The sequence below is a fragment of the Motacilla alba genome, chromosome 5 (genome assembly GCF_015832195.1).
Source record: "Motacilla alba alba isolate MOTALB_02 chromosome 5, Motacilla_alba_V1.0_pri, whole genome shotgun sequence".
NCBI lineage: Eukaryota > Metazoa > Chordata > Aves > Passeriformes > Motacillidae > Motacilla > Motacilla alba.
Genome location: NC_052020.1, coordinates 45,266,858 through 45,290,594, shown reverse-complemented (window position 1 = coordinate 45,290,594; position 23,737 = coordinate 45,266,858). Strand labels below are relative to the sequence as shown.

The following is a 23,737-nucleotide window of genomic DNA, read 5'->3' as shown; positions in this document are numbered from 1 at the left end:
AGATCCCTGAGAACCTCATTATGTAATCGTTTTATATCTGGATCTGTTTCTCTAGAATCATATTTGCATTTTAAGAACAATCTTTGTCCCTACTTACCACCCTCTCAACCCAAATGATACAGAGGGGAAAAAAATTGAGAAAAGTAAAAGTGATCAAAAAATCTCCCCTGTAGGAACAACTGAGCAGGATAAAAACTCATCACTCTAGACAAAGATAAAGGTGTCTGGAAAGAGGTATGAAAAGGATGATTAGGGATCACATGGTTCTTGCATCTTTCAGTGCAAGAAGAAAAAACCTTCAAATGAGTAACTTTCAGAACTGCTTCATGTGACATTATTACGTTGTGGAACTCAGCCAGAGCAGACTGTGACTGCCAAAAGCCTACAGACATTTAAGAGCAGACAAGAGATGCTCACAGAATAGGCCTCTAAGTCATGAAATATGCAGGGACAAAATACTACATAAATGCCTGGCCATTATACTTTCCCTCAAGTGTCTGCTTTTGACCACTGAGTTTTGAGGTGTTCCTTTGATATGATAAAGTAAAGCCTTTTACTACCCCAACAATGGCTATTTTGAAGTAACCAGAGTGACAAAAAGGGAAAGGTCTGGAAGCTTGGCTCTACTTCATACTGCACATCATGTTTTCTTACCCAGATCCTAGCCATGTGTTCCTATTTTCGATCCAAAACTTCATGGACCATCATTCTCCATAAACTTTAGGTTCCAGAACCAGGCTGAAAGAAAAGTACCTCAATACGATTTCCCCACTTACCCTTCTGCTCCTCGAATTTGTCCTTCCTACTTCTTCCTTGCATTAGCCCTCACCTGATCATGTTGATCTGGTTCATGGAATGACTTTGGAAACCTGTCCTATTTTGTTTTGGCCAGTCTGAGCTGGTTTAAGGGATAAGGAATCCGCTCAGCACTGATGCCAGTACAACTAAGGGAATGAAGACAGCCAGAAAGTTGTGGTCAATGGTTCTATATCCAGGTGGAGGCTGGTGATAAGCGATGTCCCTCAGTGCTGTCTTGGGACTGGGGCTCTTCAGCACCTCCTCCAGTAACACAGACAGTAGGACTAAGTGCTCCCTCAGCAAGCTTGTCTTGACACCAAGCTGAGTGGTGCAGTTGACACACCTGAAGGATGGAATGCCATCCACAGGAAGCTGGACAAGCTCAAGAAATGAGCCCATGAGAACCTCATCAGCTTCAACAAAACCAAGAGCAAGGTGCTGTACCTGGGTCAGGGCAACCCCAGACAGGAGAATAGACTGAGAAAAGTCACAGAGAGCAGCTCTGTGGAGGAGGACTTGGGGTACAGGCCAGACATCACCTGGCAATACGCACTCACAGCCCAGAGCCAATTGTGTCCTGGGCTGCATCCAAAGCAGTTTGGCCAGCAGGACAAGGGAGAGGATTCTGCTCCTCCGCTCTGTTCTGATGAGACCTCACCTGCAGTGCTGCATCTGGGGCCTCCAGCATGGACCTGTTACAGCAAGCCCACAGAAGGGCCACAAAGATCATCAGAGGGCTGGAGCACCTCTCCTACAAAGACACGCTGAGAATGTTGGGATTGTTCAGCCTGGAGAAGAGAAGACTCCTAATTTCAGCCTTCCAGTACTTAAAAGGAGTTTATAAAAATGCATATAGAGAGAATCCTGTGTAGAATGAAAGATTCAGGATAGAATGCAAGCCAAATGTTTCTCATGGGGTTTGGAGGAGGGGGTAGCAGTGGGAGGGGTTTTCACTGTTTCAATGGGGTTTTTTAAAAGTTTGCAGATGGGCAAGAGCTAAAACAGGTACGGCCATTCTTGGCAAAACGACAACCCAGATATTCCTGATTTTCTACCCATTTGAAGTATGCACAGAAAAGCCAGAACAAGAATACTCAAATTATGTCACAGGACTGTGTCATCTCGTGATCAGTTACATTTATACAAAACCCATTTACTAGATACAAATATGTCAGTACCAAAACAAATTTACTAGGTACAAATATATCAGTACCATAAATTCTTTGCCTGGCAACACCTGGAGATAGCCAACTGGAAGTTGGGGTACCCAACTTCCAAGAACATTAATTTATCCCTTTCAGGTCAGTTGCTTTTAAAAGTCAAATTTTTGCACAGCTTTGTTTGCCCAATGCTTCATTATTCTGTTATTAATAGTTGTTTACACAAATGGTGTTTCCTTTTTTTAGAGCTCATTGATATAAAAAGCAATGCTTCCTACTACAAGAAGCTGTAGGATTTTTCTTGTTTCACTCTTTGATAAACACATTTTCTTCCCATAAACCGTGCTGGAGAAAAACATCTCTGAGGTTCATTATATCAGAGACCTCACTACTACGCAAACTCATTATAAATGTCAAGAGTGAGATACAGGAATTCTTTAGGTGCACTCAGAAACCATCAGTCTTAATATGCAATCTCAGGAGACATCAATTATCCAGTTAGGGTAGGCAAACATTTTTACAATGCCATAATATTAGTAAATATTCATTTGGGACTACATTACTAATCAGCAGAAATGACAGAACATTATGTGTGATCATCTGTGAACATTATCTAGGAAATAAATACTCTTTATCAGCAAAATATTTCTAAGGACTTTTAGCATACAAATACTTTTTCAGAGAAAATTGCAGTTTCTTCCCTAGAAAGAAGAAATTTCACACAGCAAGAAGTTTGAATGGTTTGTGATCATAGACTAACTGCTGTTGGGAACATTTTGGTACTGTCAGCTCTTTAGAGAGAAGACAAAACCCAACCTAAACAAAGAAGGGAAGCATTTTTCTTAAATACAATGTACAATTAAGGACTTTCTACCACAGGATTTAATAGAGGGCTAAAAACCAGCAAGTGTAGATCAATAAGGAACTTGATATCGAGAGTCACATGACTGCAAATGCATTTCAGAGAATGAGCAACAACAGCGACTGGGGCAACATTAGGAATCATTTCTCAAGTTACAACACACACACCTTACTTCAATGTGAATATGCACTCACAGCCCAGTTTTAAAAAGCACAAGAGAAGAGATTTGATCATCCTTTCCAATAACATTTAGGTGTATGTTACAATTTCAAAATATTATTGCCTGTCAGTAAGAGGAAAAGAGTCACAGCAATACCAAATCCATACCTCCTGTGTAGGAAAACAAGACTCTATGAATACCTCACAAATTCAATTTATTCAATTTCCTAATAACTTTTTTATCTGAAAATAAAAGAACCTACTGATCAGATTATTCAGTTTGTCATATCCAAGGGTTTGTGCTTGAACTAAGAACTTACAAAAGCTGAAGGCAAGAAAAGAACTCCAAGTTCATAAGAACGGATCATCAGTTGGCTGCCATTTTTCTCCAGAGCTCCCCAGGCTGCTTTAGACAGATTGGCACTGTGAAGAGAAACAAAGCATTCTAGTGAGGCACAATCTTCAATGCAGAAAACATTTAAATATCATAGCCTAGCAATGTCCTTCTGGCAGGAGAACTTAAATTCAATCAGAATAGTCTTCTCACAAAAAGTGACTTGGTTGTTATTCCTTGTTGCTATTTTTACAGCACATTGGGAGCAACAGAGACAATATGTAGAAAGGCATTCATACAACACATGTGGATAATTATACAAGCCTATTTCTGTCATACAGATCTACAAGACAAATTCAGACTTTTGAATCTTCTCTGCACATTTCAGAAAGGAATTTGGTACTGGTAAACAGCTTCAATTTTATGACTTAAGAAGATTAAAGGCTAGCTCAGTTAGGACTAGTTACAATACATCCAGTACAGAGTGGGTTTGCATTTTACATTTTAGTACAGAGTGTTAAACAGTATCTTTTGCTCTTGGCATTTTGTTCTTGGATCTATTTATGATAATAAATACTTATCAAAGAGGTTTTGTTGCAATTTGCTATTCAGCACCATGCTGTATTTAATCTTTCATCAGTATCTACTACAAAGAAGATAAACTTGGGAGTCAAAAATATAAGCAATTCTGTTGTCAAAACCTACTTCTACACCACAATAAAAAATTTGCACCTTATGTTTCTGATGGACATACTGGATGCTGTTTGGTAACAGCAAATGGTGGAACAGAAGAAACATGAGAAAAAAATAAAGCAAACATTAATTTCTGTATTAGGTGGAGTCAGCATCACATTTAAATGACTTAAAACCTTTTAAAAACCACACTAATCATTACCACTATTGCAAGCAACAGCATCAACGAGTAGTGAAATTTAAAGAGACCAAATATAAAGAGAAAAATAATATTAAAGTAACTGAGCATTTAAGAGTAAGGACAGATCATAATCTGTAGAATATAGGGTTGCATAAAAACTGAAACATCTCTGTGTTTTTTGTTTACACCAAGTCATTCTCCCTTCAAGTCAAGAAATTCTTCCTCTTCTGGCTTTTTTAACAACTAAACAACAGAAATATAAAGCTTATACTTCAAGGCAGACTGCTAAGCAACTCAATCTGACAGAAGATCAGATTCCAAATTCTATGTATCTGTATGTTTCATTACAGTAGGGCAGCCCAAGTACAACTTCAGCTAACCTAAACTCTACCAATTTTGTAGAAACCAGCACATTCATACTGCAGCACACCATATCTTAACCCAAATTTAAAAATATTTATCACTTTAGTTGGTGTTGAACCCCAAAACTGGCAGTCACAACTCAGACAAGATTTTAGTGTGATGATCAACTGTTTCTGACATAATCATTTCAATATGCAGCCTCAAATGGGGCAATGTGATGGAGAAACATTAAATATGGACAAAAATTCATATCACTAATTGAAGTATTATGTGGGTTATGGAAGTAACTCACCTGGGCCTGCAGCTGACAAAAAAACCCCATCTATAAAGTTCTTAAGTGAGAGCTGTACTGATTAGATTTTTACCTTGTTACCAAGAACCAAGCAATCTTCTGGAAGTCAGGAGAAAGTCTCATGTATGTCTTAATGTGAGGTATAGCATGAGTTCGACCCGTGACTTCTGCCGACCATTTGCTAGAAAAGCAAAAGGAATTCTTTTCATATATGGTTTTATTTTGAGGTCTAAAAAATACCATATGACAGCGCCATGATTTCAGGAACACTACTTATACTTGTCACACTCAATACTTACTTCTCCTAGAGAAAATCTTAAAATACCACACATTTAACTGAACTGTTAACAATTCTACTAGAAGTCAGAAGGGCAAGGGTTTTTTTCCTTACAACCAACCCAGAGAGATATTCTCCTCAGTGTGTCAGGTTCTCCTAACAAGTTTTTTCCATTTCTCTGTTCCAGATAGCACTCAAGGAACTAAGTCTAAACTTCTGGACAATACATGTTCTTTGAAGACTATCAATGGTTATGACTTCAAGCAACTGAGTTTGGCACCAAACTAAACCTCACAGAATTCTGAGTTTATTACAATTTATTATCCATGACATAAAGGCAGGGAGCAACTGGTAGTTTGTCGCCACTACTTTTCCTCTTCCCCCTTCTGTGCCCCATAGCCACTGAGAAATTTGAGGGTTTAAGAGAATAGAGGTCATATCTATGTGTATATAAAAAAACTAGATTAAAATAACCAGCCATTGCTGGATTAATTCAGCATCAATGTTACAGTACTAAAGTGTAAGCAAGCAGTAAATACATGTACATAACTGAAACTATGTAGTCACAGCATTAAGAAGCACTTTGTGTTCACAGCTGTTAGTCCTCACCAAAATTCAGGAAGAAAGCTTCTTAACACACCTTCCTTGACCCAGAGACATTTCTTTCCACAGATTTGAAGGAAGACTCCAGTTTCAGCTGTTAGAATCCTGCTTCCCTAACTTAGCATTCTATTTTAATAGACAAATCAAAACGAATCAATTAACTCTGGAAAACTTAAGTGCACTGTGTTCCTCTAAAAGCCTGAGCAGACTGACTTGGATAGGCTGGAATTATTTACCTATGTTGACTTTCAGGACTAACACTTACATACAGTGCACTTAAAATTAAGAGGCTTTGTATTTCATAGGTGAGGACCTATTTACTTTAACAACCCTATCTCCCCTGATCAAGGAAAAAACTCTGAGAACTGGTCCTGTATTCTTAAAGGGCAAGAGCTGAAACACTCTGCACATTTGATGCAAACTAGACTTCTTTATATTTTGATGCAAGCCACATCAAAGTCTCTTTCTATAGGACAGATTAAGATACATATGATACAGAATCAGCTGACTAAACTTGTCTTCCTCTACAAACTCCATACTTCCCATACATACAAATTTTAAGGCTGAGTCATGACTCAACCACCCTGGTTAATAGCTTTTCTCTCAAAACTGACAGTTTAGACAAGCATTTTTTAGTTTATGGGACAAAAATACTTAGGTAACTCCAATAAAATTGTAAAAATGAAAACCAGAAAAAATAGTAGAACTAGGAATTTAAAATTGATTTTCTTTAGATTTACCTCACTGCTTTGCCCTGGGACAAACTTCTCCCCTCACCACTAACTGCACTTATTCTGAGATACTATCTCAGTCTACTGCCTTTTGGCTCCTTATCTGAAGACAGATACAAAGAGTGTGCCTTAGCAAGAGTAATACTACTTCTATCTATTACCTGCAGGTCTCCAACTGCAGTTTGATTTCATCTAAAGTGATTGAAACTCCTATTTTAGAAAGTTAAAATCAGAAAGGGAAAAATATATTTTGGCCATATTTTCCCTAGTAAGACAGCACAAACATGTTAAGGATCAAAGGGGAAAATGCATGCTAGTTTTGGCTGGGATAACTTTCTTCATACTGGCTAGTATGGGGCTATGTTTGGATTTGTGCTAGAAACAGCACAAACTCACAGATATTTCAGCAGTCACTTACACACAGCCTTTTCTACCTCTCACATCACTCTGCCAGTAAATAGGCTGGGAGGGGACACAGGCAGGACAGCTGACTCCAGCTGAGCAAAGGGACATTCAGACCGTGCACCATTATGCCCAGCACATGAAGCTGAGGGAAGAAATGGTGATGGGGGGGTCATTCAAAGTGATGGCCTTTATCTTCCCAAGCAACCATTAGGCACAACAGAGCACTACTTTCCTGGGGATGACCCAACACCTGCCTGCCCACGGGGTGTCGTAAACCAACTAATTTTGCTTTGCTTTTACGAGTACCTTTTGCTTTATTAATAAACTGTCTTTATTTCAACTCACAAGTTTTCCCATTTTACTCTTAGGATTCTCTCCCCTATCTCACTAGGGGGCAGGAAGGAGGGTGAGGCTTTGTGGAGCTGAGCTGCAGGCCAGGACTAAACCATCACAGTCCTAGAAATTTAACTGTACAGACATTCACAATTCATATAAACAGAGACAGAAATAACTAATTTTCTACAACACCACCTCTTTCAGCATTTAGTTCTCTTACTTCAAATACTGAAAGAATTTTCTATCTTAAGATACTGGCGACAAGGCTTGAGACAAATTAAAATAACTCATACTAACTCATTAGTTTCCACCTAAGAGAACACTTATGATCTCTGTGTAGATGCTCTGTTTCACATATTTTGTGATTTTAGGGGAATAACACTGTACTTCTGCAAACTGAGAAGAAACCTCAAAACTTCTTCAAAACTTTATAAATCTAAAGAACACAGAAAGCTCTAACACAACAATCATCATGGACTTGTCAGGCATATGTCAAACTCTTGTCAAACCAACTTCTTCCACTCTTTCGAAATAAATATTTGACAAAGTAACTGCACAAATATAAGGCACACCATATTAAAAGCAAATCAACTAAAAGGAACATTAAAATACAATACTTCATCTACTATTAAAGCTGATCAAATGTTTTGAAAGCAGCAATTAACAAAAATTATTAATAATTGCAAATCTATCCTCATAAATTAGTAATACTGGAAGGAAAAACAAGCAATAATACCAGAGAGAAAACTCTGCAAATTACTCTGTTTACACAGTAGCTAATCTAACAAAGCAGTCTAGTCATCATTTGCTACAAGCAGAAAAGTAAAAGCAATATTAAGTTTAGTCATACTACTTTTTTGAAAAATTAAAGCTCTTAGCTGCATTATAGGTTAAACACACTCAACTGGCAGAAAAGAGAACAACAGCCCACAGACATTGTAAGAAGTCACATGCCTGGGGCAGACATCCTGCCTCTTCAGTTGAGAGGCTGCAGGATGCCATCTTCCAACTCCATTAATCTCTCCCTACTTGCAAAAAGTACTTATTCATTTTCCTTTACTGTAAGCATAAAATATTTGGGTTTTTTTCCTTGCAGCTTTGGTAGAATCCCTAGTTTCCTGCTGGTTTCATACTATTTTCCTGTTGGAAGAAGAATTTTCTAAAGTCCTCTAATCCCTCCACTGCCCAAAGATTTGCATTATAGCAAGTCTTTCAAAGAGCTCATCTTGCATCTACATCTAGTGAAACCTGCTGTTTTCTGTGTGTCCCAGGTTCCACAGATAAAAAGTGCAGTCTGTCTCCTGCTCTATGGTAAGAGTTTCCATGCAGGCTCTCCTCAAGGGCTACTGTCCTGCATTATTGCAGGGTAAGGGCCTGCATCTGGGTAGTCACTCCAGAGCAGTTATGCAGGGCCACTGCCATCTGCAGCCAATTCCACAGATGAACTTGAAACAGCCCTTTTGCTGCCAGAGCAGGCCCCTCTACGTCCAAGGAGACAGCTGTGTGGGCATTTTCTCAGTGAAAAGGAATAAATCGATGAATTATATCATTATTAAGTAACATTCTGTGTACTAAATAAGAGACTAACTGAAAAAAGGTTACATTTTTTTTCTAGTAAGACTTTTATGAGGTATGACTACAGAAACTAAATTAAGACTGCACAAACACCCCCAGATTTATAACTTTTTTTCTTTTGAATCACAACTGAACAATCTTGAAAGCTGCAAGTTGATTGCAGCTTTCTTCCTTTGCTGAATGTGTTCAGAGGACACAGTTTAAAGGCAGGAGACAAAGCCTCACATGCTTTCTGCCTGAGTTCCATTCCTTAGACATTGACCAGCAAGGTTCACAACAGCAATCACCTTCACTCTAGAATGGAGGATGCTCTCTGCCACCAGCAATTCTGTTTCAGTCCCCTGAACACACACCCAACTGAACACAATCTTACTTGGTAAATTTGCTTACCAGAGCAACTTCCGTCCAGAAGAGTTAAAAGTTTCTGATGAAAGGAATGGGAAGTTGTGGTCTTGTAAGAGGTTACAAGTTCTACTAATTTTTTTTTATCTTTGCAAAACAACTTTTCCCATTGTTCTCTAAACATGCATAAGTTTTTAACAATTCAGCCTGAGGGAGACATCTGGCATGGAATGTGTCAGACTGTTAGATTTTGGCACAACTAGTAGCATATGGAAATAGAAATTCTTAACAGAAAATGTCAGGCATCTTTAACAAAAGATATTGCCACAAGGGACTGAGAATTTTTGCAGCAGGACTGCTGTACTTAAAAGAAAAAAATTAAGCGACCACCAAAAAAAGCCTTCCTAGTCCTGTTGCAGCTCAGTTGAAACCCCATTCATACAGAGGCACAAGTGGGGAAAGTGAAATACAACTGAAAGTTAGGAAAAAAAAAAAAAGTAACATTATTCCTGTTCAGAGAAGGAAACATTATATAAAAGTCTACAGAAACCTAAATCCAGTAGCAACATTATCCCATATAATTTTTATAGGTAAACAGCATGAACAGCATGTTTTCTACCAACTGTTGGAGGTAAGACCCAGCAGATAAGGAACTAAAGGCCTTTATTTTAAGGAGTTTAGGAATATCATACTTGTAATCACTTCCACTTATTTGCTTTTACCACTCAAACATTAGAGCACTGTAACTTTAAACATACAGTCTGAAATAGAAAAAAACCCAAAGAATTGAGCTCTACTTACTGAAAATAGGAATGCAACCACAGCTGTTTCTGTGCTGTCTGTATACTGTACGGAAGTGAGCCACCAGCTTAAGGAAAAAAATAGAACATGTACATTTATTTTTTGGTACATTCTAAAGGCAGTAAGCATCTTAGGGAATAAATTATCTGTCCTACCCTCATGAGGTACTTTCAGGACATTTTTAAGTGATCCAGTAGTATAAAATGGTATATACTTGCTGGGTTCTTTCCAATTTAGCAAGTTCCTAAACACTACACAGCACATTTACACTAGGAAAATCAGGAACTTTATATAGGGAGAACTATGGGTAGTTTTTTAATATGATGCTACTTGATATCAACAGATTGAAATCACTACCCATACAAACTAGAGGAAACAAACCAAGCAGCTTTCAGAAGAAAGAATAAACCTTCCAAATCCCAAACAATGTTATTTTAAAAAGAACTTCTATGATGAAAATATATTTGTATTGATTTGGCCTTTGGCTAATGCACATTGCGATTTCTTGAAATGGATTTAAGAAGAATCAGCCAGGCATACTGAATTATATTAGTGCTGCATAGTAAAAGCATGATGCAAAGCCTACTGTATTCAACATGTCCTTGAAGACACCAAAAGAACTCATTACAAAAGCTTTACTACTCTCAGGAATGCACCAACTGAGGAGTCTACAGAACTGTTCATTTGCACAGAGTCATGTAATTCACCAAGTGTAGTGGGTCTCACCCACTAGAATTATTTACTCATTTTCTGCTGTGAGATAAGGACTAGGAAGAGAGCAAAGCAGGCTCAAACTTTAAAGGGTATAAAAAACTTTATTAACATAATTAAAACAAAAATATTAAGAAATCGGAATAAACTTTCAGAACACTTCTCCTTCCCCTACACTGTCTTTTCTTTCCCACTGACAACATAAAAAGACAAGACCTAGGACTTTAGGTCAGTTTACCACCTCTAACATTGTCTTCAGTTCTCTTAGGGAGAAGAGTCTCTCTTGCCATGCCATGGAGACTTTTCCACAAGAAACAGTTCTCTCGTGGCTTTAATGTCACAGCTAATCAGTCACCCAGGAAAGGAAAATCTGTTTTGCAGTGTCAAAGCCCCTCCCACACCTTGCAGCTTTCCCACAGCTGCTTTCATGGACCATGTCAACTTATGGGTACTATTTTAAGGATAGGCTATTCGAGCATAAAAAGCGATGTTCTTCTCATCCATCTCTGGGAACAGGTCCTCTTCTTCCTCCCTGAGGGCAAAGGGTTTTTATGAATCATATCTCTCTCTGTTCAAACTTCTCATTGGATTACAGCTACTTCAACATCTGCTTGCTTCAGCACAGGTGCCTCTGTTCATGGCTGTGGTTATAATGCTACATCCCCCTAATATATGAGTTACAGGGAAATAACAGAAGTCTGATGTATCAATTATCTCTTCACCATAGCCTTACAAGAGAATTTCAGCCCAAGACTAAGGCATCTCCTCCCATCTAGAGACTGACTCCTTCACTGACCTCCGTGTCGCACGTTGTTTTCTTTACATGTCTTCACCCTTTCCTTTTCCTGACTCAGGAGAGAATTGGTGTTCACAGGTTCATTTGTTCTCAAGCTTTATCAATTGAAACAGTTTTTACAGAAAGGTTGGTCTCATGTAGGCTCTGCAATCGAGGAATCGCTGTGTCTCTCGCTGCTGATCACATGGTCCCTGCTGGCGCTACACAAGCTGTGCTGGCTGCCAGTGCCACCCCATGCCTTGCCTTCATGTGGGGCTCCAGAACAAAAAACTAACTGCCGGTGCTGCTTTTGTCCTTCTGTCCACAGCACAGCTGGCTAAAAACAGCAAACCAAGTTCATTGTGAGCCATGCTGAGATAGCCGTGGCTGCTGCCTACGAGGCCCCTCCTGGACCAGGCCAGCAGCAACCCCTCCTGGACGCGGCTGCTCCTGGCCTCGGGGCCACCCTCAGCGATGACCACGGGGATGCTCCCACCGCTCATCCCGGGCGCATGGCTGCCTGTGGCGCTGGGATAGTCCTGGTGACATGGCCCAGCAGTGGCAGAAATGTCAGCTGAGCCAAGCCATGGGCCGACCTGGCCAGCGCTGCAGCAGAGCAGGGCCCAGCCAGCCAGGCCAGTTACCTGTTCAAAGGCCAGAAGCAAGAGAGCTCTTCCCAGGCTTGTTGATTTATTTCCTGTGTCTTCACAGAGGCATGTCTAGCTTTCTTAGTGGTTTTACAATGTGTCAATTTTCAAAATCAGCCAGCTGACTGGTTCTGTTAGGTCTGGAGGAAGCCGGGTCAGCAGTCCCCACAGAGAATCACTTCTGTAACTGATGCATTTTTTCTCTTTAATTAGAAATCAAGCTATATTAAACCACGACACCAAGTTATTTCACAATAGGAAAGAAATTACAGTAAGCAGTCACTGGGCTGTAGATAACCAGATTATTTAAAGACACTGTAACTTAATTCTGGGAACCACAGATACCTATAAATTCTCTGGCTGCAATTTCTATGTATGTCCAAACACTAACTAGAGGAAAGACAAAAACTTCTGAAAACATTCATGAAAGCTCTATGTTCAAAATCCACCAGCTGCTAGAATTCAAAAGCTACTGTTGTGCATAGGAGCATAGGTATCCTATATAACTTGGAACAGGAACACTTTTAATGATTCAGCAAAGCCAAAGAATTCCTGAATGGTTGAAGCTGAAAGCACCCTCTGGAGATCATCTAGAGTAACTCCACGCTCAAAGCAGGGTTGAGCAGAGCACACTGTTCAGTACAGTGTCCTGTCAGGTTTTGAGTATGTTAAAAAACAGACTCTACAGCCTCTATGAGCAACCTATTCCATTTAAACATCAGAAAACAATTTTGCTGTAAGGATAAATTGAGATACAGGAGATTCTCATTGCTTCTTGTTCTCTCCCTGGTCAACACGCAAAGCATCTGCCTCTACTTTGCATCTTCTCTTAATTTATATACACTCAGAAGACTTCCCAGGAAAGCATTCTTCTCCAAGTTCCAACAATTATCTAGCTCTCTCAGCCTCTACTTCCATGACAGATGCTCCAATCCTTTATTCATCTTTGTGGCCTTCCGCAGTACTTTGGTTCAGTATGTCCATATCTGTACTGCACTGTGAAGTCAACAATTGGACACAGCACTCCAGAAGTGGTCTCACCAGGGCCAAATAGAGGGGGACAGATCACTTCCGGGCAATGCACTTCCTAATACAGCCCAGGATTCTGCTGGCCTTCTTGCTGCAAGGGTGCATTGCTGGTTCATCTTCAGCTTAGTGACCATCAGCACTTTCTGGTCTTTTTCTGCAAAGCTGTTCACCCCTGGTTAACCCCCAGCCTTCACTCGTGCCTGGGGTTACTCTTGCCCCAGCTCAGCACTTTGCACTGCCAGAGACTGCACTGCAGGAGGCTGATGTCAGCTCATTTCTCCAGCTTGCACAGTTTCTCTGACTGACTGCATGATCATCCAATACATCAACCACTCCTCCCCAGTCTGCATTATTTGGAAACTCCCTATAGGTGTATTCTGCCCCACCATCATGGTCACTGATGAAGACATTAACACACGACCCCAGTACCCAGTGCTTGGCACATGCCACCACTAGTGGCTGACCTCCTGCTGGCCTTTGTGCCAACGCTCACGGCTTCTGAAGCCTGGCAGCTCAGCCAGTTTCCAATCTGCCCCACTTTCCACTCATCCAGTCTGTACTTAACCACATCATTGTAAAGATGTTGGAGATGACAGTCTTTAAAGACAAAGGTAAGCTAAACAACATCCAGGGGCACTCCCTCGTTCATCAAACCACTTATCATAGAAAGACATCAGGTTAATTAGGCATAATTTCTCCTTTAAAAATCTATGCTGACTATTCCAAGTCACCTTTTTTCCATCATATGTTTGGAAATATTTCCAGGATTCCTTGTTCCATTACCTTCCTAGGGATCAAGGTGAGGCTGGTAGGCCTATGGGTCCCCAGATCCTTCTTCTTACCCTCGCTGCAGACAGAAAAGAATTCTTTTCTTTCAGTACTCATGAATGTCTTCCAATTGCCTTGACCTTTTGAAGACTCGTTTTTGAGTAACAGAAGTTTCCCTGTATCAGAATACTACAGTACCCGTTCCTGTTTCAGGTTGGCTGGGGCTATGCTTTTACAAATATGACTTAATGAAAATAAACATGGGAATGACGAACAGAACAGTTGTATATTACAATATTAAAAAAGAAAGACCAATAACACCTTAGCCTCCATTGTATCTGATGTGCAGAATGACACTGCAATCAAAACAGAAGGAGAACTTGACACACTCAAACCGGAATTTTCTGCCAAAATGAAATTATGACTGGAGTAAGAGCAGTGGGTAGGAGCTGTTGTTTTCCTATACAGTGACACAGGAACATGGCTAGGACAGACAAACGTTACAAACCAATGCCCACAAAACCTTATCTATTCAATCACAACAGGAGTCAGAGCTCCAGCAAAAGCAGTAAGATTCTACTGCCACCTATTCTATTACATTACCAGCAAGATGAGAACTTCATGTTCATTTAACGTAAACCACTGAAGTGATTTTTCAGGACATCATGATCACAAAAAGCAAATAAATGGGGATTCATCTGCTTACCAGGATAGCCTTCTAGACTTTGTCTCACATTGTTCACAGTAGGATAAACCTTCAAGGAGGTAGAACAAAAGGTAACTTTAATTACAGCTTATCTATTCTGAGCTGTGTTAATTTTCAAACTAACACTTTAAAGAAAACTTGAGAAAAAATAAATATTAAAAGCTTCATTTTTTCGAAGTAATAAATTTACACTGCAGCCTACAACTACAACTGTGCAACTAACACAGCAAGTCTAATATTTTTACCACTCTTACAGACCTAACCAAAATTAGCTAGCATGTCTCAAGTAATACTACTTCAGTCACTTCCACAGCAGCCAAAGCTAGTCCTTAACATTATTTTATGAGATTTTAATCTCACACCTCAAATACTAGATATGAGTATGCAGGGGCAATTAGCATGTGGTAAAGGCATAGTTTGACCATCATTTTTCCTTGATTTAACAAACTCCTGCCACAAACTTCTCTGCTCCTCCCCTTAATTGTGCTAATAAACAAAGGTATTAATGACTAAGGATTCAGTTACACCACAGGAGGAAAAACAGCTGCATCTACAAAACCCAGTTGAAGACAAGCTATAGAATGAGAAGATACATATAACCTAGTGCCATGCAGATGGAAATGATGGTACATTTTTATAGCAAACCCCACACAACTAAATGGCTTTAAGTGGCATATATATAATTTCATGATGAAAACTCCATTACTGTCTTCCAAAAGTTAAAAGCAAAATGATGACTAAGATTTCCAAAACAAATGATTAAGTGTTAAATAAAGGTCACCAGCATCTAGAAGACATACCAAATGAATTGGGACATCACATTTACGGAAAGTTGTCAAGCCGCTGCCTGCAGCCACCAGGCTCTCCTGGAACTCGGAACACAGCCACTTGGACCCATCAGCTCCCATTGAACCAATGCTTGAGAACTGTCCAACAAGAGGCCAGGATTCCTGTGCTGGTATTGATGCAGCATGCTCCTTCAATAGCTGGCGAGGGGAATTAAAATACTCTTAGAATTTAACACACACAGAATACCTTAATCAGTTTGAGATCACGTTTGATATAATAGAAGGAGATTAACATTCATACTACGTATTTAACTTAGCAATAAAAAAAAAAAAAAAAAAATCGGGCTTTTCAAATAAACTCACTTCAAGAGAAGACTAAACATCACAAGTTTTATCCAAAAGCACTAAAGCCAACCATTAAATAATGGGTGAAAAGAATGTTAGCAGCTCTTTCTAAAAACATGAAACATTAGCTTCAGAAGTTCCAATAAATACAACAACTAAATATTTTTCATATTTGGTGGTTGTTGGCCATAAAATTCCTCTTGTATCCTAAAGCCATGACAAGAAGTCTACAATAAGAGGGGAAAAAAGAACAATTGAGGAGAAAACTGGAATGATCCTTTTAGAGGAGTTCTTCAGCTGTGAATGGAATTTAAAGTCATATTAAAAACAGATTGATATAAACAGATACTAAATTATATGCAGTTGCCACCTTTACCCCACTCTAGAGAAAATACACAATCTAATGGCTTCAGTCATCAATGTTACTATCATCAGGTCAGGTCTATCTGTGTTGTCACTAAAAACCTTTTTAAAATCACAGAAACATTTGCCACAAGATCATCTTTCTCCCTTACAAGCTTTTTCTGTTTCATTTTTTCTTCATTCTATGTCTAAATAGGCAAAAAACATCAGACAATGCGTACCAGAAAGGACAAGCTCTTAATGAGCAAAAGATTGTCCATAAGAGTAACCTCATGTTGAAAAACAATGTGATGCATAAATATTCTGTATGTCACAGAAGTTTGCCACAGACAGCAATAGATTTTCATATAAAATTCCTGACAGTATTTGAAATAATGCCACTTCAGCAGAAGGTGCAGGTTAAAAATTCTTCAATTATGAGAAGCATTTAACAGATGACATGAAATACCTCATCAAATGCTGAAAAACAACAACAAAAAACCAAAACAAAACCAAAACAAACACAAAAAAAAAGAGAAGGGTCCAAACCAAACAAGAAGGGTCCCTGGAAACTTGATATATGCAATCCTGAAGATTTACCATTACAGCTTAAATAAACATAAGACCTCTAAAGGCAAGAGAGCGCAACTATTAACATAATACTGTCATATTCACCCCAACCATATCCCAAAGTTCCACATCTACACATCTGTTAAATATCCTCAAGGATGGTGACTCCAACAACTCCCTGGGCAGCCTGTTCCAATCCTTGACAGACTTTGAAGGAATTTTTCTTAATATCCGAACTTTACCTCCCCTGCCACAGCTTGAGGCCATTTCCTTTTGTCCTGTCACTTGTTACTGGGGAGAAGAAACCAATCCCCCTCAGCTACAGCCTCCTTTCTAGTAGCTGTAGAGAGCAAGGTGGTCTTCCCAAGCCCTTTGGTCTCCAGGCTGAACACCTCCAACTCCATAAGCTGCTTCTCATCAGCACCATGGTCTAGACCCTTTGCCAGCTCTGCTGCCCTTCTCTGGACACACTCCAGCACTTCAACGTTTTTCTTGTCATAAGAGTCCCAAAACACAGCACTCGAGGTGTGGCCTCACCAGTGCTGAGTACAGGAGGAAAATCACTGTCCTTGTCCTGCTGGCCACACTATTGCTGACACTGGCCAGGATGCCACTGGCCTTCTTGGCCACACACTAGCTCATGTCCACCTGTTGTCAACTAGCATCCCCAGGTCCTTTTCAACCAGGCAGCTTTACAGACACTCTGCCCCCAGCCTGTAGTGCTGCATGGGGTTGCTGTGACTCAAATACAGCACCTGGTACACGGTCTTGTTGAACCTCACACAGTTGATCTCCACTCATTGATCCAGCCTGTCCAGATCCCTCTGTAGAACCTTCCTACCCTCCAGCAGATAAACACTCCCCCCTAACTTGGTGGGCTCAATAAGGAGCCCTGGGGAACATCACTTGTGACTGTCTGCCAGCTGGATGTAACTCCATTCACCACTCCGAGATCTGCTATCCAGCCAATTTTCTACCCAGCAATGAGTGCACCCATCCAGACCAGAAGCAACCAGTTTCTCCAGGAGAATTCTGTGAAGATATCACTAATGTTCAGGTAGACAACACCCATAGCCTTTCCCTGACCCACTAGGCTGTCTCAGAAGGAGATCAGGTCAGCAAAGCAGAACCTGCCTTTCATACTCATGCTGACTGGGCCTAATGGCCTGGGTATCCAGTCAACTGGGATGTCCCCAGTTAGCCAGAACAGCTGATAAATGGTTCAAAGTGGCTCAATGAGCACTTCTGCTAGCTTCCTCAGTGGATCCCATTTGGTCCTATGGACTTGTGTACATTTCAGTGTTGCAGCAGGTCATTGACCAGTTCCCCTTGGGTTATGGGCGTTTCATTCTACTCTCTGTCCCTGTCTTCCAGCTTGGGGAGCTGGACACATGGAGTACAGGTCCTGCTGTTAGAGGCAAAGGAGGCATCAAGCACCTCAGCCTTTGCCTTATCCTTTGTCACTACATCTCTCCCTGCATCCAATAAATAATGAAGTTCTTGTTAATCTCTTTTTATTGCTAATGTACTTATAAAAACATTTTTATTGTATTTTTCATCAGTAGACAGATTAGGTTAAGTTCTAAGTTGCAAGCCTATATATGTTATTGTTAACATTAACTGTAATGATGATGACAGCTGGAAAAACTGGAAGGAACTGAAGAATTCTGTCCAAAATTCTATTTACATTTTAAAGAATATTAACAATAAAGTTAACAGTTTTGGTACCTTTCTGAGCCTAAGATGGCCCCACTTTTCTTTATCACTGCCTTGATATCGTCCAGGGGTAGAACCAAGCAGATACACTCTAAAAAAAGAAAAAAAAAAAAAAAAACAACAGATTTTTGTAGATCTCAAGTGCTTTGATTTGTAAAGTAGCAAGGTATTTAAGTAAAACTTACCAGCAAGATTGAACACTGAAGTGCAACCAGAAAAATTTAATGTCTCTCATGGGATTTATAATACAAAGAGTGGATTTTCAGCTGTATAATGTATTATCAGCATCCTACATGGCTGTCATATATCACCAGGCCATTGTACAGCGGAGACAAGAACTAGACCTTTTTCAGAGTGTGAAAAAGCAGAAGATAGATAACACTAGCAATACACACAAATAGCTCGTTTGGCACATAACTGGGTCCGTAATTTTGAGTAAAGCCAATCTACTGCCACATCCAAATCAGCAGATTCAGGTATGAGTTTTCATTTGGGCACCTATGAGTTCAGATGCAAAGTACAGCTTTTTCAACATTTCCTACTAAGGGGTTTAGTAACCTATTTGACTTTGCCCTGAAAACAGGGAAGAGACCTGCCTTGAGTCACAACAAACAAGCAGCTTTAAGCTGCTGTTCCCTACTGCATACATCTCATGCCTAACTTTACCCAAGACTGAATGCCCCCTACAGCACATCTAATGGCAATCCTTATCCTAACAAGTGACTCTTTCCTATCACATGCATAAATTCCTATCGGCTAGGGCTCAACTCATCTGTTTAAACTCATGCTGATGATCAATGCAGTCAGAGCACCTGTTAGCTCGCCTGATTATAAAGTACATACTTTTTTCTTACCCCCTCCAATCATTTAAGACTCTGTGTAAAGATAAAAGCACTTTTTAATGTATAATCTAGACAAGGTTTCAGTCTTCATTACCACCGCAGTATGTGACCATTTTCAGCTTTTCTTTCCAACAATTTTTGTTCAGATTATAAAACAGCAATTAAATTGCCAGGGAGATTTACACTTGCTGAAGTAAATGCTCATATTTAAGTGCAACTACTTATTAGAAGTAAATTAAGCATACTGAATTATTTTTAAGTAATATCAGCAATGTGATATTAGAGAAGACTATTCCAAGACCAGTTAGAAACAATATTGCCCACCAAAACCAATCCATTCCACTTATAAGCAAAATTCTGCAGATATGTACATTGATTAAACTCTGCCTTACGAAGAGAAGCCTGTTCTGAATAAAATCCTCATTCCAGTAGCCTTTGCTTATATGACCACATGACAAACTCTATACAACACAGTTTTTTTCCACTGTTAACATTACTGGAGTAAATACTTGAGCCAGACCGGCTCAAATGAAACCAAGTACTTATTACTTTATAGCTACCTTCTGTAAAGTTGCTGCTGGGGCACTTTTCTTTCTTCTTTTAAAATGCATGCTTATAAAACTAGAAGTTGGTCTATTTGACATAATCTACATAAAAGAGATTTTCTAAAACCACATAGAGTCATGTTTGAACACTCAAGGCTGAAACAAGATTACCTTACAAAATAAGCACGAGGTCTAGCAGATCCTAACACAGATATTTAATTTCTAGGGAAAAAAAACCAAACCAAACCCACATGCACAAGTTACAAAAACCTTAAGATTATATATACCTTGTTTCTGATAAATCATGTTCTTGAATCAGATCTATCCATTCCTTGAGTGCAGGCGAATTGTAAGCTGCCAAGTAACTTATTAGGTCAGATTTAAAATTAGTTGCAGATTCACCAGCAGTACCAGACGCTCCCTTAGGGAGCCTTGGATATAAAGGGCTTAGCCATATTCTTAGAAAAAAAAAAAAAAAGAAAAAAAATCAGCCATATAAACAAGCACACCATGCATTAATAACATGTGGGTTTAGTACAGGAGTAAAACACATCTGAAGGTCCTACACAAATACTTGACGGATTCATTTGATACTAACTATAAATGCCTGTACTAACTGGTCAGGCTCAGACTTAGCAACCATCAGTCCTTTCACCAACATTTTCTATAGAACACTGTTCTGCTAAACTACTGGTTTGAGGAACTGCCTAGAAGACCACCAATTAAAGCATCTGAAAGGTTTACATATTTGAAGAGTAGCCCACAATAATAGGCTGCCTCTCAAGAACCTCTGTCAGAGTAAAATAGGATGGGCACCACCAGGGAAAACATTTAGCATTTCTTTCCACTCACACATTACTGCAGCCATGGGAACCAAGGATTCTGCATTTTCAAATTTACAATGTGTTGATACTACCCTTTGAAATTCAGAACCACCATACTGTGATCCTGCATAACACTGCAGTATGCAAAAGCTAAAAAAGAAATCTATTTCTCATATTTGACAAGTAGGGGAACTTGTTAAGTATCCCAGTAGGTATTTTCATGCCTTCTTAGTTTTCTGAAAAGCTAACTACCATAAGATACTAAAGCCACCCATAAGATTTAAAGGCAAAAAAATCAGTGTCTATTTTTGCCACTCAAAGAGCTTGTCTCAGACAAGTAAAGCCTCAAAGCCCTGCCATATTTAATGGCAGCAAAGTGGATGTCAAAGTGACAGTAACCTCTGAAAAGCAAGTTTCCATTAGTTTGAAGAAATTTTATACCCTGATTTATTGTGGTCATCTAACTAAAAAAAATGCTCCCGTAAAAACAGCCAAAAAACTGAGGAGTTTGATGACCCTTATATTAACCTGCCACTTCATCCTGTTTTTTGTGCTCTCAACAAAACTATGTCCTAAGATGGTCATTAAGTTTTAAGACTTCTACTAAAAAACGAAACAGGAAAAGAAATTCCTTCCCAGGAAAGGATACAGGGGGAATACTAGGTTATCTACTGTGTTACAGAACCAATAATGCCCAACATTTATCGGACTAAATTCTAGATATAGCCTAGAACAACAAAACCAGAACATCTGCACATCCACATTATTTTTGCAGTATTACGACAAGTTTTAAACAGCTGCTTCAGATCTATCTAAATGGTACTTTATAGCTACAAAGTTTTTTCATAAAGAGACAGCACAGCATAATAAAATTTTGTATCAGTCAGATTGATTTTAAACTATCAGCCAATTAGGAACATAGTTTTGTTTATAGGAGAAAGCAAGTATAGTTCAGACCTAGACAGCTACCAGCACTCTAAGTCCAACTTCGAAAATTTTTGTTTTAGAATACCTCTACCTTAAGAATGTAAGGCTTGCAACACTAGATCACCTAATATCCCATCTTCAGCAGGAGCAAACACCTATGGAAAGGTGTTTTAGTACTAAACATTACCTGCTAGGGATTGTTGCTTACCCCTGAGTTTTCTGGTGCCAATCTTCAGCAATCAAATTGGATGTATGTATCACAACTCGAAGACCTTCTTCATACAGCAGCAACATCATTTTCCTTTAAAAAAAGATATAGAACTCTTCATTTATTTCAAGTACACTGAATGGAGGAGATAAATCAGCAATTCATTAAAAGGCTCCAAGGTAATTATTTTCAAAATATGTTCTGCATCATGCAAGCACTTAAGACTTCAATCCATGTGCATTGCAAGCTCCCATGGTAGTCATTAGACTATCCCCACATATTTTATTCCAGAGTACAGCTTAACATCTCATGCAACTTATTACCCACAACAAAGTGAATACTTGCAGAACACTTCCTATATTTGCACAGCTCTTTAGACACTTATCTCTTTGCAGATAGTCAGAAAAACAACTAAGGAACACTGAAAGGCCTTTACTGATTACTGAATTTATTAAAACCTAGTCACTTCCTCTTAAACTGACTTTTATTTTAAAAGAAGGTATGTATACAGCTAACCATTGTGACGGCAAAAAAAATATTTCTTTATCATAACTCAAGCTACAGCACAAAGGAATTTTAAAACTAGTAACTGAGATAAACATGCACATCTGTATCTTTTGTAAAAAAAATGCTCAAATTTTCATATCCAAGTTTTCATTAGCTGTGTAACAGCAGCATATCCATGTGATCCCAAAGGATATCTGAAACCCAAACTAAACTCAAACGATCTCTGCTAAAACATAAGATCTATTCTTATCAGTAGATTTCCATCTACAAAATTCACTTTGAGACACTTCTATTATATCCAATTCAAGTTTTTTTTCTTGAGAAGACCCCCAGATTTGCTAGTTATTTCCAAATCCTCCATATGAACTGAAAAACATGATCAGTAAATCAGTGTTGCATCAGTCCTGTCTGTGACTGATCAAGTTTGCATTTCAGTTTTGGTATTAAGGCATGAGTTAAGAGCCAGGACCTGCAGTCTACCTGTCTTAGACCAGTTCAACTTCAACTGTTTAACCTGCACATCTCATATGTACACAATAGCTAATTTGTCTTATTAAACTAGAACAGCCCTGTCATCTCTAAACAGAAGATGTTTATAGAAGCTTTAAGACTCAACAATTTCTGTGAAACCCAATTTTTCTTCAGACCTTTCTACTTCATAGTGTTACTTACGTATGGTGAGTTCCAAATGCAATATCCAGTTTAGCCTACAAAATTAAAAGTTGATCATTAAAAGTTACTATTGTGCATTGCTTCTTATTTTGTTTAATTTCACTGCTCTCTAGTGGACAGATCACAAAATACATTATCTTCCTTCTCCATAATTCTAATGCACTTTCCACAAGCTAGATTTTAAATGGTAATGCAAATCTTGCTGGAACTGTTCCAGAATTGTGCCTCTCTTACTAGCAGCATTTTCAGAAATAGCAGAAAATAACCCAAGGCTCCTGCCGGACACTGAACAGAAGCCAGCAATGTGCCCTTGCATGAAAGATGACTAACAGAGTCCTGGCCTGCGTTAGAAGGATTGCTGCCAGCAGGTCAAGGGAGGGGATGCTTCCCCACTGTTGAACACCACTGAGGACACACCTGCAGTACTGGGTCCACATTCAACAGGAAACTCAGGATTACCAGACTGTTTCAAAGAGAACAAAATTCCAAGATAATTCTCCTCCTAACAAAGAGCAGTGTACCCATGATCATTAATATACTTCACCTGGCAAAATCCTGAAACACTGGCAAGTCGCCATAGCCACACCCTCCCCCACAATGCAGCCAATGGCTTCACCAGTTAGGGACAGCAAAACAATGAACAGAACATCAGAGATAAAATGGCATGTGCCAGGAGGTGTGTTCACAGCAATTTTAACAGTATTATGGAGATTATTTGTATCAGCATTTTCTTGTGTAAAACATGTTTGGGAAATAATAACACTTTGATGAGATTTAAGATTATAGTGACACTAGGACTAAGTTCTGTGCTTTACACAAAAATAACACCTCCTTTTCAGTCACAGTAAGAACTTGAATGGAACATGTTAGTGGAGAAGGTGAGCAGCTCTTCTGTGAGCCCTG

At 39.2% G+C, this 23,737-nt stretch overlaps 1 protein-coding gene across 4 annotated transcripts in view; it reads right to left on the bottom strand.

Annotated features, from left to right (window-relative positions):
• The window catches only part of TDP1 (tyrosyl-DNA phosphodiesterase 1), a 42,879-nt gene that overhangs the window by 13,209 nt on the left and 5,933 nt on the right, over positions 1-23,737 (bottom strand). For 3 of the 4 annotated variants that reach the window (XM_038138789.1, XM_038138788.1, XM_038138787.1), the window contains exons 6-14: positions 22,835-22,869; positions 21,656-21,748; positions 19,984-20,154; positions 18,322-18,400; positions 15,349-15,534; positions 14,549-14,597; positions 9,913-9,979; positions 4,916-5,023; positions 3,300-3,402 (exon numbers count right to left, since the gene is read on the bottom strand). In XM_038138789.1, the coding sequence (XP_037994717.1) occupies positions 3,300-3,402; positions 4,916-5,023; positions 9,913-9,979; positions 14,549-14,597; positions 15,349-15,534; positions 18,322-18,400; positions 19,984-20,154; positions 21,656-21,748; positions 22,835-22,869 (891 nt within the window). The remainder of the gene's footprint in view (positions 1-3,299; positions 3,403-4,915; positions 5,024-9,912; positions 9,980-14,548; positions 14,598-15,348; positions 15,535-18,321; positions 18,401-19,983; positions 20,155-21,655; positions 21,749-22,834; positions 22,870-23,737) is intronic. The other variant, XM_038138791.1, reaches the window with a different exon arrangement.